Source organism: Pimephales promelas, chromosome 3 (genome assembly GCF_988280905.1).
Source record: "Pimephales promelas chromosome 3, fPimPro1.hap1.1, whole genome shotgun sequence".
Classification (NCBI taxonomy): domain Eukaryota; kingdom Metazoa; phylum Chordata; class Actinopteri; order Cypriniformes; family Leuciscidae; genus Pimephales; species Pimephales promelas.
The window spans coordinates 24,597,639-24,613,841 of record NC_142771.1 but is presented as its reverse complement, the minus strand read 5'-3'; the positions used below and the strand labels follow the sequence as shown (position 1 = coordinate 24,613,841).

General features: G+C 36.4%; 2 protein-coding genes across 2 annotated transcripts; both read left to right on the top strand.

Annotated features, from left to right (window-relative positions):
- Positions 1 to 167: 167 nt before the first annotated feature.
- Positions 168 to 4,793, top strand: pih1d1 (PIH1 domain containing 1). The gene is made up of 11 exons (XM_039686570.2): positions 168 to 313; positions 465 to 547; positions 1,782 to 1,839; positions 1,925 to 2,113; positions 2,372 to 2,433; positions 2,542 to 2,623; positions 2,735 to 2,831; positions 4,064 to 4,096; positions 4,302 to 4,380; positions 4,470 to 4,613; positions 4,713 to 4,793. Exons 1-11 carry the CDS (start codon positions 310 to 312, stop codon positions 4,746 to 4,748), a joined length of 867 nt encoding a protein of 288 aa, XP_039542504.2. The 5' UTR covers positions 168 to 309; the 3' UTR covers positions 4,749 to 4,793.
- A 2,628-nt stretch (positions 4,794 to 7,421) lies between these two features.
- Positions 7,422 to 14,743, top strand: tnnt1 (troponin T type 1 (skeletal, slow)). Its single transcript, XM_089128558.1, has 12 exons — positions 7,422 to 7,815; positions 8,259 to 8,285; positions 9,417 to 9,434; positions 10,314 to 10,335; positions 10,445 to 10,505; positions 12,348 to 12,464; positions 12,590 to 12,667; positions 12,792 to 12,905; positions 12,984 to 13,093; positions 13,471 to 13,561; positions 13,728 to 13,768; positions 14,483 to 14,743. Exons 5-12 carry the CDS (start codon positions 10,449 to 10,451, stop codon positions 14,526 to 14,528), a joined length of 654 nt encoding a protein of 217 aa, XP_088984684.1. The 5' UTR covers positions 7,422 to 7,815; positions 8,259 to 8,285; positions 9,417 to 9,434; positions 10,314 to 10,335; positions 10,445 to 10,448; the 3' UTR covers positions 14,529 to 14,743.
- Positions 14,744 to 16,203: the final 1,460 nt, after the last annotated feature.

The window sequence follows — 16,203 nt, the reverse complement described above, 5'->3', positions numbered from 1 at the left end:
TGGTTACCAACTTTCTTTGTAAAATATCTTATTTTGTGTTCAAAATAACAAAGACACTCATACAGATTTGGAAAAACGTGAGGGCGAGTAAATGATGACAGCATTTTCATTTTTTTAGCGTGAACTATCCCTTTAAGTAGGAAAGCCATGGGTACTTTTATTTTGATACGCCGTCATGTAGCTAACCCCTGTGCTAAACTTACTGATATGAATATAACGTTCCCTCTCTCGCCTGTCTGAGTATCTCAGTGAGTATATCATGCTGTAAACGTGCTTTCTGTTCTGCTTGTTCTCCAACCGTAAGCGCGCATGGGTAACGCGAGCTTTTTAGTTTTTCTTCATAAGTTAGCTGTTTAGCACTGCTGCAATAGCTCACTCTCCTTAACACCTTGATTTAATAACCGTTCCGATTACATTTGTGCTTTATGTACTAATTTGTCCTGCATGGACGTCCATGTGTGTAGGCATGGAAACGGACGCGTCTCTCATGGGTGTTGAACTAGAGCAGAAACAGCAAGAAGAGCTGTATCAACAACTTTTGCTTCAGGTAAGTTAACCGCTTTGACACAACTAAGCTCAACAAATACACAAGTGCTCTGCGGTGTTTCGAATCAGATCTCAAATTATAAACATTTTCAAGTCACAGTAAACGAGCACGATTACCAATGCGTTTCATTAGTAGGTGCAACAAACATGCACATAGGTCACTCGAAAATGAAAATGCTGTAATCATTTACTGATCATGTATTACTGACTTCTTCTGCAAAACACAACACAAAAAAACAACACATTTTTTGTTTGTACTACAGGCACACCTGCTTTTTTATTTAAAGGGGTTGTTGATTATGATTTCACTTTTCTAACTTTAGTTAGTGTGTAATGTTGCTGTTGGAGCATAAACAACATCTGAAAAGTTACAAAGCTCGAAGTTCAAAGCAAAGGAAGATATTTGCTTTTAAACAAATCGTTTTTTAAGGACTACAGCAAACGGCCGGTAGGAATTACATGACATTACTCCTGGGTTAGTGACATCACAAACCCTAAAATGTACATAAACCCCGCCGCCGGCTACACGATTTATAGATTATCAAGACAGATTGTGCTAATCAATGACTAGAAGATAACTACACATAAGCTACATAAAGTCATCAACTAACCATTCAGAAATGTTGTCACTTCTTGAGTCTCTCCATCTTTCTGACTCTAGTTTGAACATAAAAGGCTGAACAAAAAACACAAAGTTTTTGAAAATTTCTGTGTGTGTGTGTGAGGTAATAGGAGCTGATAACACACAGCTCTTAAAGTGCTGCCCCCTGTGCTGGGAGCAACAGCTCATTTGCATTTAAAGGGACAGACACAACTTCATTTTATGGAAAAATATCTGTGGGTATTTTCAGCTAAAACTTCACATACACTCTCTGGGGACATCAGAGACTTATTTTACATCTTGTGAAAAGGGCACTGTACCACCCCTTTAAATCTATGTTTGTAAATTCCATTACTTTACCTTCAGTTATTATTGAGTATTTATTTTTTTTTTTTATCATTACCCCCTTATAAATGCATCATAAATAAAATAGAAAGGTTACTAACATATTGAGCTACAGCTAATGCACTGGTGCTTACAAAATCAGATAATAGGTTTGGTTCCCAGGAATATACAGTATATAAATATGATAAAATATGCAGCTTGAATGCAATGTAAGTCCCTTTGGATAAAGGAAACTAAATTGGGGAACTAATCTAAGACAAAAAAAAAATGTTATTTTCCAACATCACAGAGCATGGGGAAAATGCAAAACGACACTCCCCCTTCCAAAGTCATCCGTCCACAGCCAGGTTAGTCTGATATTTCAAAACATCTTCTCAGGACTTTTATATCAGTAACCCATCCAAATTCATCACAATTTTCTCTCTATGCCAGGCATGTGCGTGAAGACCTCCTCAGTGTCGGAAAAACAGAAGGTCTTTCTGAATATCTGTCAGTCACAGGCGGTACCGCCCCCTCCTCCTCTGTCCCAGGAAGCACTCGTGAAACTACTGGAGTCAGAGGACCCAACGAGTTACAGAGTGCCCATGAGTCTCGGCGAGCCACACACGGAAGTGGACAACAGTAAGAGGCACATTCACATTTTCAAATTTACCATTCTCCTTTAATTATTGTTTTCCCTTATCCAATCGAAACATCTATTGTTTCAATACAAGGTCATTTGTTTTCTGATCTGATTGACATAAATCACCAAAAAGGAAAGAAATAAAGCATCATTAACTGTGAATGGCAAAACAACCACCCTTATTTGTGGTAACCCTTTCCTTCCTTCCTTTAATGATAAAGCATTTGATTTGAATTCAGAATATTTTTGTTTGCCAGGTTCACAAGGCTGTTCTGTGTATGATGTTGTGATCAATGATGAGTTCTTCCAGAAATGCCAGGTATGTGTCTTGTATGTACACATTGAAAGGAATATGCAACTGCTATCCTGCCGCAAGATCAGGTCTCCCTCTTCACAATTGTCATCACCGTATGCTTGTATCCAACAGAAAGATACCCTATTCCAGCAGTTTCTTATTGCAGTTTCTTTGGAGGGACTGGAAAACAAATACAACCTTGAGTTAAGCAGAGGTCATCTTAAATAAAGAACATCTGATATTCAGTTCTCTACATGTTTCTATTTCAGAACATGTATTTTCCATGCCATGTCCACTGATCCTATCTTTGTTTTTGTTTTTTAAGATATTAAGATTTTGAAGAACAGGAAGTTCATGGGCTCTGTAGCAGAACAAAGCATTCGTACCAAGAGCAAGCCAATTATCCAGGAAGTTACCTCAAAGTGAGTTCTTTATCTCTTTTGTGGATTGAGAGTGGCGCTGAATGAAGCAGGTTGTGAGAAGGACTGGGAGATCAACTCTAATAATACAATTAATATTAATTACTAGGCATACTCTTTAAATTCTTCAAAAAAATTATTGGAATCTACTGAGCTCCGCATATATGACATGGGGAAAAAAATATGTATATTGTGACCAAGAGTTAACAATTCATTCCCACTGTTAGATTGTGCCAAAATGCTTCACAACATTGTCCTGTGATGTTAAAAAATTGAAATGGAGACATTCTCACAAAAGGTAACACTTTATAATAACTTTCATTAATAGGTAATTAACAAACATCACATTGCTCAACAGTTCCTTATTTAAAGGGATAGTTCACTCAAAAATGAAAATTAAGTCATTAATTCCTCAACCCCATTGCTGTACCAACCCGGTAAGACCTTCGTTCATTTTTGGAACACAAATGAAGATATTTTTGATTAAATTTGAGAGGTGGATCACTTCTACATAGGCTCCTAAGGGATTGAAACTTGATGGCCCAGAAAGTCATTGAAGAAAATGTTTAAATATTCCATGTGACTACAGTGGCTCAGGTATAAGTTTATCAAGCGACGCGAATACTTTTTGTGCGAAAAAACAAACAAAAATAACGACTTTGTTACTTTAACAGCAAATTAATCATTTTTATTATTATTTACAGCAACCATGTGATTTAATACTCGCACAGAAACAATCAGAAAACTGTACACTTTCTCATTTATTTATTTACGTGTATTTATTTATTAGATTCAAAAGCAAATGTATCTCAGTGGATAGTTGCTCATACTTGACATCAACAAGGTGTGCCTAAAAAAGGAGAGCCAATCTGAAAAACAGTATGAATGCTTATGTGATATATTTCAAATCTACCTTTTGTAGAAATATAATGATATCAAAAATGTCTGCACATTGCCAGGCCCTTGCTTGGTTGTCTGATAAATATTGGTTTTGCTTTCAGTTACCAATAAGAGTTTAATGCTCACTGTTTAACACATTTTACCATTATGAAATTGATTCTGCAGATTACTGCAAATTTTGATTCAAAATCAGTGCTAAATAAGTCTGCAGATTCTGTCTGTACCTGCCTGGTCCTAAGTTATCAGTGACACTTTGCCTGTCTGTCCCAACTGATCCTATCAGATCCTATCAGGAATTGCTCTTTCACTTTGTTCACTTTGTTCTTTGTGGACAGGGAACCTCACTCCTTGCCTTCATCAACCAAACGGTACGTATATTTGGAGTCGTTTAAATGCATTTGTGCATATTTGTAAATAGTTTGGTTTGACCCTTTCAAATGTGCTTTGAAACTAGAGACCAGTATATTTTTTATGCCCCAGTTGTTATGTTCAGTGTGATGTATCTTTATTGTGAGGCAGAGCTTCACCTGAAACTTACGAATGTTTGCCTTTATTGTGCTTCATGAATTCCAGTCCAGAATTCAGTTTATTAGTGGAGCCCTCAATTGGAAATGCGGAGTATCTGATCGCTGAGATCTTGCTTCCTGGAGTGGTGAGTAATGGTTGCCTGGTTCTGGACTACATTCAATCATTGTTAACAAAAAGTAAGAGACTACTTTAGGCTTTACTGTGTCTTCATAGATATCTGCTCGCTCTCTTGTTTTGGATTTGGGAGAAGACAGACTAGTGCTGATTGCTCGACCTGCCCTTTTCCACTTGGATGTTTTCTTTCCTCTGCTTATTGACCAAGAAAACAGTGTTGCCCAGTACAACACAAATACTCAGGTATGTTCTGTCAGAATACTGTGCTTTTTGATACACGGGTATTTATGCTGGTGCATACATTCAGTATGTCTCAATCGTCTTTTCGTGTCTTCCTTTCAGACGCTCACAGTGACCATGCCAGTAGTGTCTTCATAAAATCTGCAAGACTATTATTTCATAATAAACTGAATTTATTTTGTACACAGAGTGTTGTGTGTTTACAATTTACTCAAGATTTATTCGTTAACAAAGCTATACCTTGACCTAGAACTTTCACCAGTGATTTTTATAGAACTGTGTGCTTTAAAGAGCAAAGAGAAGCACTTTTAAGAAAGACCCTCATGTCGAGAGTTAAAATCATAAAGCAAAACCTGGAAACTATGAAAGAACAATCTGTGGTCTGATGAGTACAAAAGCTCTATGTTTGGTGCAAACCCACAGATCATCTCCGCCGTCAGTTGTGTTTCTCTTCATCTGTTGGAACAGGCAGACAGAAAAAGAGTTGGCCTGAAAAAAAAGAAAAAGCTATTCTGGATTTGCTCAAATTTGAAGTGGGCAAACACAGCTGTGAGATGATGGACTAGATGGACTACAAACAAAATGTTTGCTAAGGGATAAATACTTAAAAAAAATAAGAAATATCTCTTATGCTGAAGATATTCATATTCTAAATATTACAAGACTGCAAGCTGATCTAATTTGCAGGCAAAGATGCTTTGTTTTATCGTTCAAATAAAAAACAAACAAAAAAACAACAACAATAGGCTACGTGCACAAGCACAGTCACGAACTATTTATGAATTCCAGTCCAGAATTCAGTTTATTAGTGGACCCCTCAATTGGAAATACAGTTGTAGACCGGAAGCTGATATGCAGACTTCTGACAATAACGGAAGTTCGTGACGCGCTTGTGAACGTAGCCTATTGAACTGTAATCTATTAAAGTCTGTTGTATTGTAAGCTTAGCAACTTTGCAAACAATGACAACTGTTAGAGCTGAACATGTTGCCTTGAACCTCACTTCTTATGACGGCAAATTTCCCCTCTACCCATCCTTTCCCCTTAAATATGTCTTGGCTCTTACCTTATTTTACTTTGTGCCAAATAGAAAATATGTCTTCTGGGAAGAATTGGGTCTAAATCCCCTGTGCTATTTTTGTCCCCAACTGTCCCTTTGTTTTTTCTATTTCTTTTTATATCCTTGTGTTTGTTGTGTGAGGTCATTCCCCCTGTTTCCCCTAATCCCTTGTGGTGGTCATCTTTCTGTCCCTGGGTTCATTTCTAATCCATCCATGGTCCTATACTGTAGCTGCTAACACCCTCCATCTGTCCCTGTCCTCATATAAAAACAACCCATTGTCCTGCATTACAAAACTCTTCATAATTCACGGGGACTCTCTTTCATCCTTTGTGATCCTGTATTTTATCCTTTTCCACCGCAAATCCATCCTACCATCACTAAAAGGTAAAAGTATTTTTGTTCATCCTTAAACAACTGCATTTTTTTTCATTCTTTTCTTTCCGCCTTGATAAAAGTAACTGAATTTATCAGTATAATTCAGACTGTAAATTAGCTACATTTTATGAAATCTGAAGGTCTGTCTGTTATTTTTAGTTCTTGTGTGCAGTTATAATAATGTCAGTTGTATATGATAATGTGTTTTTATTTCCTGTACCTAACTATTGTGCCACTTTAGAAATATGTAATAAATAACTATGGGCAAAAAAGTAGCTGGCCAACAACCTGGCACAAGTGCCTGTAGTAGTCTGTACTGATTTGTGTAGAGTTTGAATGCATCCCGGACTAAATGCACTCATGGAAATATTAATAAAATTCACTCCAAGAACAATGAAGATTTGTCTTCTTAACTCATGTAATCCTGCATCCATGGCTAAAATGATTCTATCAGAATTTTGTAGTTAACTTTGCAATGACTCCTGTAACCTTACATGTCCCCAAAACACCCAGTTTGTCTGCCACTTTCCCCATCTTGTTTTTTAAATGACTCTTGTTTCTATTCCTACTTGGGTCGATCCAGAACAAGGGGCATCTTTCATTTGTAATTTGATCATTTCATGCAGAATTTAGCCAGACTCGTGCCCTTTAGATGCTAAGAATCTCATTAACAAAGTAAGGGCGATCTGTTGAAAGACTGGTTTTAGATGGCCACTGCTTACAACCCTTGGTCTGGAGACAGTAAAGTACAAGTTGAGTGGTGACAGCTACATGCCTCATAAATTCTCTCTGCCAAAGACAATGTCGCTATAAAATTGTTCATATAGCAGATATGAAATGACACTGATAGCTAAAGACTGCAGTCAAACAGTGTGTGCATTTCCTGCAATCAAATCCTGAAGTTTCTATTAGGAAAAACAAGCAAAGGCTGGTACATATGTATTGGGGATATTGTATTTCACCCTCTCTTTGTCTCCACATTCCCACCTGTTCTCACTCCATATATCTTCATATGAAGCATTCAACTTGTTGTCAGCACTTGGGAACAATGGAACAATTTAGATCCGGTGCTACTTTTGTTTTGTCACTCTCTCCCGCGCTCTCATCCTCTTTAAAATGATTGCGAAATATTAAGTTATGTGGTTCTGCTTGCACTTTCAGACATTCCTTCCTGTCTCACTCTCACTTTCTCTTTCTCCTTCTGTCATTCAGTTTCATCATGTCTGATGTAGAGGAAGAATATGAGTGAGTAATGTTTCTATTTGACCATTAAAGCATTACATTTAAAGGGTACTGTAATGTTTACTCATTCCTTTCTCTTCCCTGAATGGCCCGTTAGAGAACAAGCAGCGGGTAGGTCTTTTTTTTTTTTTCTTTTGCCCATATTAAACTATAGCTTTAGTGATTATCAGTAAAGCCTTGGTATAATGTGTACCGAGAGGCCAGTTATAGATCCCTCCAGAGGCCCAGCTGAGCTACACTTGTTTTAGAGAGCTGAAGTCTGATTGGTGGCTTAGACTTGTTACCCTGCCTTTTCCTGGAAGGGTTATTATTATTACACCGTGATCTCATGTTTCACCTAGCATACATCCCTAACAAGTGGTGTGTTCTTACATAATCCTTTGCACACTTATTTATATACACACTTATATTCTTCCCTGAATCCCTTCACGTGCTCTCTCTGCCATGTAGATATTCACTTGTGTTTTCCTTTCATTTATCACCGTCATTGAGGAGCAGAGGAGGAGGAGGAGGATGCAGGATCAGGTAAATTTGACCTCAGTCAGTGATGGTTTAAAGAATCAAACTTTCAAAAGTTGATGAGAAAATAAAAGAACGTGCAAAAATAAATATTCTGAAATATGGCGTCGTGTTATTGAAAGCGGTAAATGCTGATAAATTTTACATGTGCCTGTAACTTAGAAATCATTTAATCAGCCAATATCAAAAAACACATTTAAAGACCGAAGAGAGGATTAACTTAATCTTGTTAACCAAAAACATAATTGCCATGAGCAGTCACGTGATATATACATGTCCGAACATTAACAAAAGGTTCTGCATAAAGAGATAACTATTTCTTCACTAATTACTGAGGAGAACTAAACAAATGTTTTTATCTTAACAGATATTTGTCTATATCTGTTAAAGAGATTGATTTGTTTGATTTATTTTGATTCCCATGTTTCTTTGCTGGATCTGTATTACAGAAAAGCAGGAGTATACAGATTATCAAGGTACTTTGTTTATCTTCATTAAAATAAGATATGTACAATCAGGATAGCATGTAAAAAAATACCTTATATGGAAGGTTGATAGCATGTGTTTGTTTTTGTGTTGAAGGGTGATGTAATATTTAGTCGGTCAGTCTACACTTTTTTTTTTTTTTACCATGTTGCACATGCATGTTTGTGAATATAGTGTTTTGGGTGCCCTTTTCACAAGATGTAAAATAAGTCTCTGATGTCCCAGAGTGTGCATGTGAAGTTTTAGCTCAAAATACCCCATAGATATTTTTATATAGAATGTTAAAATTGTCGCTTTTTGAGGGTGAGCAAAAAAGCACCGTTTTTGTGCCTTTCCCTTTAAATGTAAATGAGCTGCCGTTCCGGCACAGGGGGCGGAGCTTCAAGAGCTTTGTGTTATAGACCTTATGCACCAGAGAAACGTGGGCGCCGTCATCTTTAGAATATTGTCTTTGAACTTCCGGTTCTGTATATTTCTATGGAATCACTGTCGAAGAGTAATTAGCTGGTGAAGTGGATTTACTTATTGTAGAGTTAACAAAAGTTATCATGAGCATTGTAATGTTTATCATAAGCATTGTAAAGCAGATGTCTTAACAAATGTCGGACGGGAATTTTTTTACGAGCAGTTCATTCATACCAATGCAAGATCGCTGTGGAAATACAGATCGGAAGTCAAAAGACAACGAGCGCAACGCTGAAAAGGGGCGGGGCTACATAATGTATAGAGCATCACAGTCCCGCCCCCAGCCGGTGCGTGAAGTAAAAATTCAATACAATTTCTCCATTGACATTTGAGATATATAAGCCATAAAAACTTAACCATACATGGCAGACTTAACCAGCTGGTAATTTCCCACTGTGTCACTTTGGCAAGTGAGTGCCTCCAGTGAGCTCTTAAAGCTATATAGTAAACCATAATCAAACATTTACAAGAACACTTCACAAACATGCACGTACAACATAGTAAAAAAAGTGTTATATATGTATATATATAAAAATTTAGCATCCACACATCATCATTTGTCTAATGTGTGCTGATCTACTAATTTTATGTCCGTCTTATTTCCACATTTCCCATTTTTCTCTTATGTTTCTGTATTCTTTCAATGCTATATTCAGAGGAGACTCAGGAAGAAGGTAAGGGCTTTTAAACAAAAGTACTTCCTTTTACTCCTTATCTTGATCCCTGAGTTCTGTGTTGTTAATTATGTTGTTAATTATGTAATCATCCTCTGTCTATAACTAAGAAACATTTGTGGCTTTTCTTTTCCATTGACCTGCATGACATAGAACTGTTGTTAATTATTGTTGTTAACTGTTATTAATTATTAAAATTTGTGCCACAAAAACAAGTGTTTTTAAAAATTGCTGACACTGCAACATGTGCACACCAGACAGGCCACCATTTTGGAAATGTTACCATGGCAACAAAGATGCACACATAGTCACATGACTGAACCTGGGTGTTCCTTAAATGTCCTTCAGGGACTTCCTGGGTTGAAAGTGAGGTATAATGCTTTAAACAAAAAAACTTTTCAGATGATCACCAGTGTTTGTGACACCCACGTCACAGCGGGTTCTTTAAAATTGTGAAGTTCTCTAAATTTACATATTCTTCTAAACTTTTAGGATAATGTAAGTATGCTTGCACAATTGAAAGAAATATATAACTCTATGCAAGTGGTTTTTGGATATTTTGATACAAAATTCTTACATATTGTACCTTCAATACTTTAATCAGTTTAATAAAAATGTACTGAAGTGTAGCCTACTGATGAGTTCATGAAAGAACAGTTACAGGTGTGTCTTAGTTTCATATTTCTTCAGAGGAACCAGCTTTATTAAAAAAAAAAAATACAGATCATTTTAAAATGTGAAATGGTCAGACAGAAAAAAACAGAAAAACATGCAACCAGTATAGGGAAGCATATTGTACGGTTATGTGGGCGAACAAGAAATGCTGTATAATTACATTTTACAAGAACTCCCTTGTTTCTTTGTTGTCTCTTTTATCAGAGGAAGAAAGACCACGGCCCAAGTAAGTGTTTCAACACTCATTTATCAAACCACATGCACGCTCTGTATTTTCCAGATATCTTCAGGCACTTAATCCCCAAAATCTCTTGCTTTTATAATCTCCCACACAGGCCCATGGCTCCACAACTTGCCCCTCCAAAGATTCCAGAGGGTGATCGGGTAGATTTCGATGTAAGTACCTTTTCAGTTCAGTTCATCAATTTAGGATGAATGGTAAAGTGAGAATTACAATATGAAGGGTTCACCTTTTACATCCTGAACTGTGTGAATGTTTATAAAGTCATTTGAAAAAGATAGAAATGAAACCCTTTGTCTTTTTCATCATATGGACATTGGATCTTCATTTTTTCACAATCTAAATGATAATACTAAAAAAAACGAATAAAACTGAAATTATTTGTAAAATGTACTTGATAGAAATTAAAATATTTGGTGTGGAAAAAGATAGGACACTTCCACATTTATTTCCTTAAAATTCATAAAATTAGAATCAGGTGCGTCACATAATGTGCAAAAGATTAGAATATTGTTAGAGAGGATTGTGGAGGAGCCTGTCTTATTTAAACCTCAGACATTTAGTTTGGTTTGCTCTTGATTGTGGAAGTGAATGAAATGATCAAAAGAGCTATCTGGGGCCTTCAGAAAGAAGGTTGTATATTCTTTATGAGTCTGGGAAGGGATTTAAAAAAATTTCTCAATTATTTAAAATCAGCCATTCCACTGTCCAGAAATTAATATACAAGTGGAGAACATTTAAAACAACTGCTAACATGCCCAAGTCAGGCAGTCCGAGCAAGTTCAGCCCAAGAGCAGACTGCAAGATCCTTAAAGAAGTCTCCAACAATTGTCTCCAACAATCCTAAAATGTCATCTCAAGACCCACAGGTAACTCTTGCCACAGTTGATGTCAAAGTGCATTCGTCTAACATAAGAAAGAGACTGCACAAGTTTGATTTGCATGCAAGGTGTGCAAGGAGGTATGCCTTGCTGTCAAAAAAAAAAAAAAAAAAAAAAAAACATCAAGGCAAGTCTAAAGTTTGCCAGAGAACACCTTGACAAAGACTTGGACTTCTGGAACAATGTGCTTTGGACAGATGAATCCAAAGTTAAATTGTTTGGGCCCAGTAGCAGAAGACATGTGTGGCACAAACCAAAGACAGCATTTGATTCAGCACACGAACCTCATACCAACTGTGAAGCATGGGGTTGGAAATGGTTTGGGGCTGCTTTGAGGCAGCAGGGTCTGGCCAACTCCTTATCAGAGAAGCCACTGTGAATTCTTCATTGTATCAGAGGGTACTTGGGGAAAATGTAAGACCATCTGTCTGAAAATTGAAGCTGGAGCGGATGTGGATTATGCAACATGATAATGACCCAAAACATTCCATGAAAATCCACCAAAGAATGGCTTAAAAGAAAGAAATGGAGAGTCCTGGATCCAAGTCAAAGCCCGGATCTTAATTATACTGAGATGCTGTGGATGATTTGAAACAGCTGTGCATGCAAGAAACCCCTCAAACATCACACAGCTGAAAAGATTCTGTATGGAGGAGTGGGGAAAATATTCTCCCAGTCAATGTCAGAAACTTGTAAACAGTTATAGGAAACTTCTAATTAAGGTTATTTCAGTCAAAGGGGACAATACCACCTATAAGGGGATAGGGTGTCCTAACTAGGAATTGGCATCTTTGTGTTTTTTTTTTTGTTTGTTTGTTTTTTGTTAAATAAATGACATCATGGTTAAAATGCAATTATTTTTGGTTCAATTACATCTCCTTTATCTATAAATATTGTTTGGAAGATCAAATATTGATATGTCCTTGTTTCTTAGAAAAGAACAAAATATTTAATGGGGTGTCCTATCTTAAAAACTGAGCAAACTGTTTGTTTTTATTGAGGTTGGAATAAATTCATATCCAATTGATTACCAAATGTGATTAAACATAGCATTCTTTTTGGACTTCATGGAAGTTATGGCTTTCTATTTCTAATCTATATCATTTCCTATCTCAGGATATTCACCGAAAAAGGATGGAGAAAGACTTTCTGGAGTTACAGACTTTAATTGATGTCCACTTTGAGCAGAGGAAGAAAGAGGAGGAAGAACTGATCGGTCTCAAAGAGAGAATTGTACTTCAGTCTTGATCTTTTCATATTTTTTCTCTTTTAAGACTTTATTTACCACAGAAACATTCTATACTCACATTTCTCTTTGCTTTGTGCTCATTTTGGCCATTCACTCCACCTGTCCTCAGGAGCGGCGACGGGCAGAACGAGCAGAGCAGCAGCGTGTTAGAGCAGAGAAAGAAAGAGACAGACAGACGAGGATTGCGGTAAATTAGAAGTCAGACTTAAAACATAGCAAATAAAATGCTCAATTGCTCTCAAAATTGAATGTGGAATTTAATACAGAATATAAAATCGATGTGAAATATAATGTCTGCGCTTGATCATCAGGAAGAGCGCCAGAGGAAAGAGGATGAGGAGGCTAAGAAGAGAGCAGAAGACGAGGCCAAGAAGAAAAAGGTTTTGTCCAATATGGGGGCAAACTTTGGTGGCTTCTTAGCCAAGGTAGGTTACTGAGCCTTACCATAAATACGGTAGTATACCCTTAATACATGTTTGTACATATGTGTGTTTGTGTTTTAGGCAGAGCAGAAAAGGGGGAAGCGTTTGACTGGACGAGAGATCAAGAGAAAGACGCTTTCAGAAAGGCGCTCTCCACTTGGCATAGAAAATCTGCGAGAGGATGGCTTGAGGTGACCACACACATACACATCCATGTTATATATGATATAATATGATATAATTTAAACTTTTGTTAATAAATCATTAAGAAACATTAAATGTGTCGTCTAAACATTAAATGTGGACTGGTTGTATAGCATACACGATGAAGATGATGAAAGTCAAAGGTCTGTAATTAATTATCCACATAGAGAAACAAAAATTAGGGCATGCAAAGCAACAACCCTTAAAGACCAGATAACTAAGAACAGAAACACGGGAATTTATTAGAACACCCCCCCACCCACCCATTTGTGTGCGCAGAGATTTCACACAGACAGTCCATTTTTGTCCATGCTTCATGAATAGTTGTTTGCATCATCACCTGTTCCTTACTCCCAAAAAACAGGAAGCGAGCTCAGGAGATGTGGAACTGGATTCACCAGCTGGAGTCAGAAAAGTTTGACCTATTGGATCAAATGAAGAGACAGAAGTATGAGGTGTGGTGACAATGTATGAAACCTGACTGTGTTTGTAGTGCAAATACTAATGTGCTTCGTTCAGCTGGAGAAAGTCAGATAGAGAGATAGATAGAGGGTGTAGAAAGTGAAAGCGCAAAGAAAGCATTTATTTGTACTTATCTGAAATTTGCTTCCTTCTCAACAGATTGTTGTTCTACTGAACAGGATTTCTCACGCTCAGAAGTTGTAAGTCACATTAAGTTAATAAGTTTATTGTTTCAAGTCATTTTAAACATAAATTCATACAGAAACATGAGTGGCTTTTCTAAGAGACACTTGTTAAGATGGTGTTGTGGGTATAGTGCTCCCACCGCATCTTGACAACAAATGAAAAAAAAAAAATATGTACTAAAATCAGCTCAAAATATCAAACATGTTTGATATCCACCTCAGTGGATTCTTTGTTTGAAGCTAAACATATCTTTGCCCATCACAATGCAATTTTCTGTGATCTGACTTTGACTTTTGGCAACTAGCATCGACTTGTCCAGGCTGCAAATCTGGGAAAAAATCTGAACAAAAGTCATATAGTTAATTCCTGCCTTAAAGGGAAAGTGCATTCAAAGATGAAAATTCGGTCATCATTCACTCACTCTCATGTTGTTCCAAACATGTATGCATTTCTTTCTTCTACTGTACAAAAGAAGATATATTGATATATATATATGGTTACCTTGTTTACCAACATTCTTCAAAGTAACTTATGTTCCACATAAGAAAAAAGACTTAAAGGTGAGTAAAGATGAGTAAATGATGACACTTTTTTTTTTTTGGACTATCCTTTTAAGCAAAAATTAGGCTTTACTTATTTCTTAAGCATTTTTCTTTTGTGAAAAAGACTATAATAGTAAAAAATTGTCTCTTAATTGTGCTGATGTTCCACCTATTTCTTTATCACAGCAAAAAAGTTCATGGTAAAGGAAAGGTCGGAGGTCGCTGGAAATAAGACATTGGAAAAATTCTGAAAAGCCAACACGGAAGCTATCACTTCTGCCAATTTTACAGCATCTCCAAAAGAAAAAACATTTCTGAATATGTTCAAAACCTCTCTTAGATCCGATGTGCTTGGATTAGATGAATCACTTCTGCTTGTTTTATTCTAATTTTTAAGGCACTTTGGATAAATGTGTCTTCTAAATGAATAAATATCAATGGAAACTGCATCTGATTCATCACTCATTTACAGAGTCTTTTAGCAAACGAGACTGGTTATGCAACTGAAACCACTTCACTCTGAAAGGGAAAGAGGAATGAAAATATACTGGAAATGAAAATAAACTGTCAGAGAGAAGTGTAATTAAAAAACTTGACATACTGTTTAAAACGGCCTGAGAATTCGGTTTTCATGAGGATGCACAAAATTTATGGTTTCCATCTCACATGTTTGGCTATTAATAGCAAAAAGTCGTTTCCATGTACTTTCTTAAATGTATTTTGTTCAGTTTTCACTGGGATTGCAGAAATAAAATAGAATGTTAGCATTTTGCCAAGGAACCCAAAAGTTGAAACTTATGCTCAGGTGAAGTTGTGCTGGATACGACAGTGGTAAAAACGTGTGTGAGGGAGTGTTCACCTCTTTCATAAGCCATCATTATGCCATATTGCTCCCAGCAAATATTTGTTTCAATTACGTTTAATTGTAAAAGAAAAAAAGGTGTGGACCGTAATGTAAAAGCAAAGCCTCCATAAGCACCAGCAGGCCCACATCAACATAGTTATACGACGTAACGGAAGCCTAAGCAAGGATTTAACATACATTTTGTAGATTAACTCATTAGAGTGGGCAGAATTTATAGAGTTACAATTAAAACATATATATAAAAAACCAGATTAAAATGACTGACAAACAATGACATCTTTACTTTACCTGAACGCGTTGATCTGCTGTCGCCATCTGGTGGCCGGTGAATGTTCGTTCACGATAAATTAGAACATTATGGGCCTACTGTGTGTCCCACACCTCATGCCAAATAATCTGGAAACACTGAATCAAAACCCTGAAAAATAAGTTTATTCAAGTGTGCTCTTAGTATACTTCTTTTAGACTAAAAACAAGAATTAGCCTACTTGATTTATACTGACAGTGACAGAAAGGTCTAATTCGGCCAATACTTTAGGCTACTCAATCTTTTGACTGAGATATACTTAAAAGTATAATCAAGTATATTTGGCCTGTAGTTTTGTTCACATTTTTTTAATTGAGTTGCCTATTAAATATTATTTTTTTCAATTAGTCTCATTATAAACTTCAGTATACTGTATGTTTGGAAAATATTGATTTATAAATTCTGTATATTGAAATGTATTGATGTTCCTAATTCTAAATATCTGAATTTTTGTATTGGCTGTAGTCCAGTGATAGCATACGCAGGAATTTACTTCATATCTACTTCACTATTTCCCCGCCATTGACTGAATATATTTTGATCATCCCATCCGGACGAAAGTCTGACAAATGTGTTTTTCTCAGCTTTTTAAATGAAACTTTTGAACACATTAAATTCTTGATAAAAATAGGAAAATTGTAGTATACTTAAAGTGCAAAAATAATATATAAATAGTAAACTATAAGTAGGCCAATAGTTGAATGTTTTATGTTTTAAAGAAAACGTACACGTATA

Bases quoted from the DNA above. Each gene is read 5' to 3' on its own strand.
- pih1d1 (XM_039686570.2), top strand. The intron at 2,434-2,541 runs GTATGTGTCTTG...TGTATCCAACAG, and splicing joins AGTTCTTCCAGAAATGCCAG to AAAGATACCCTATTCCAGCA. The intron at 2,624-2,734 runs GTCATCTTAAAT...TTGTTTTTTAAG, and splicing joins CAACCTTGAGTTAAGCAGAG to ATATTAAGATTTTGAAGAAC.
- tnnt1 (XM_089128558.1), top strand. From the start codon at position 10,449: ATGGCTCCACAACTTGCCCCTCCAAAGATTCCAGAGGGTGATCGGGTA. The intron at 10,506-12,347 runs GTAAGTACCTTT...TTCCTATCTCAG, and splicing joins GTGATCGGGTAGATTTCGAT to GATATTCACCGAAAAAGGAT. The intron at 12,668-12,791 runs GTAAATTAGAAG...CTTGATCATCAG, and splicing joins ACAGACAGACGAGGATTGCG to GAAGAGCGCCAGAGGAAAGA.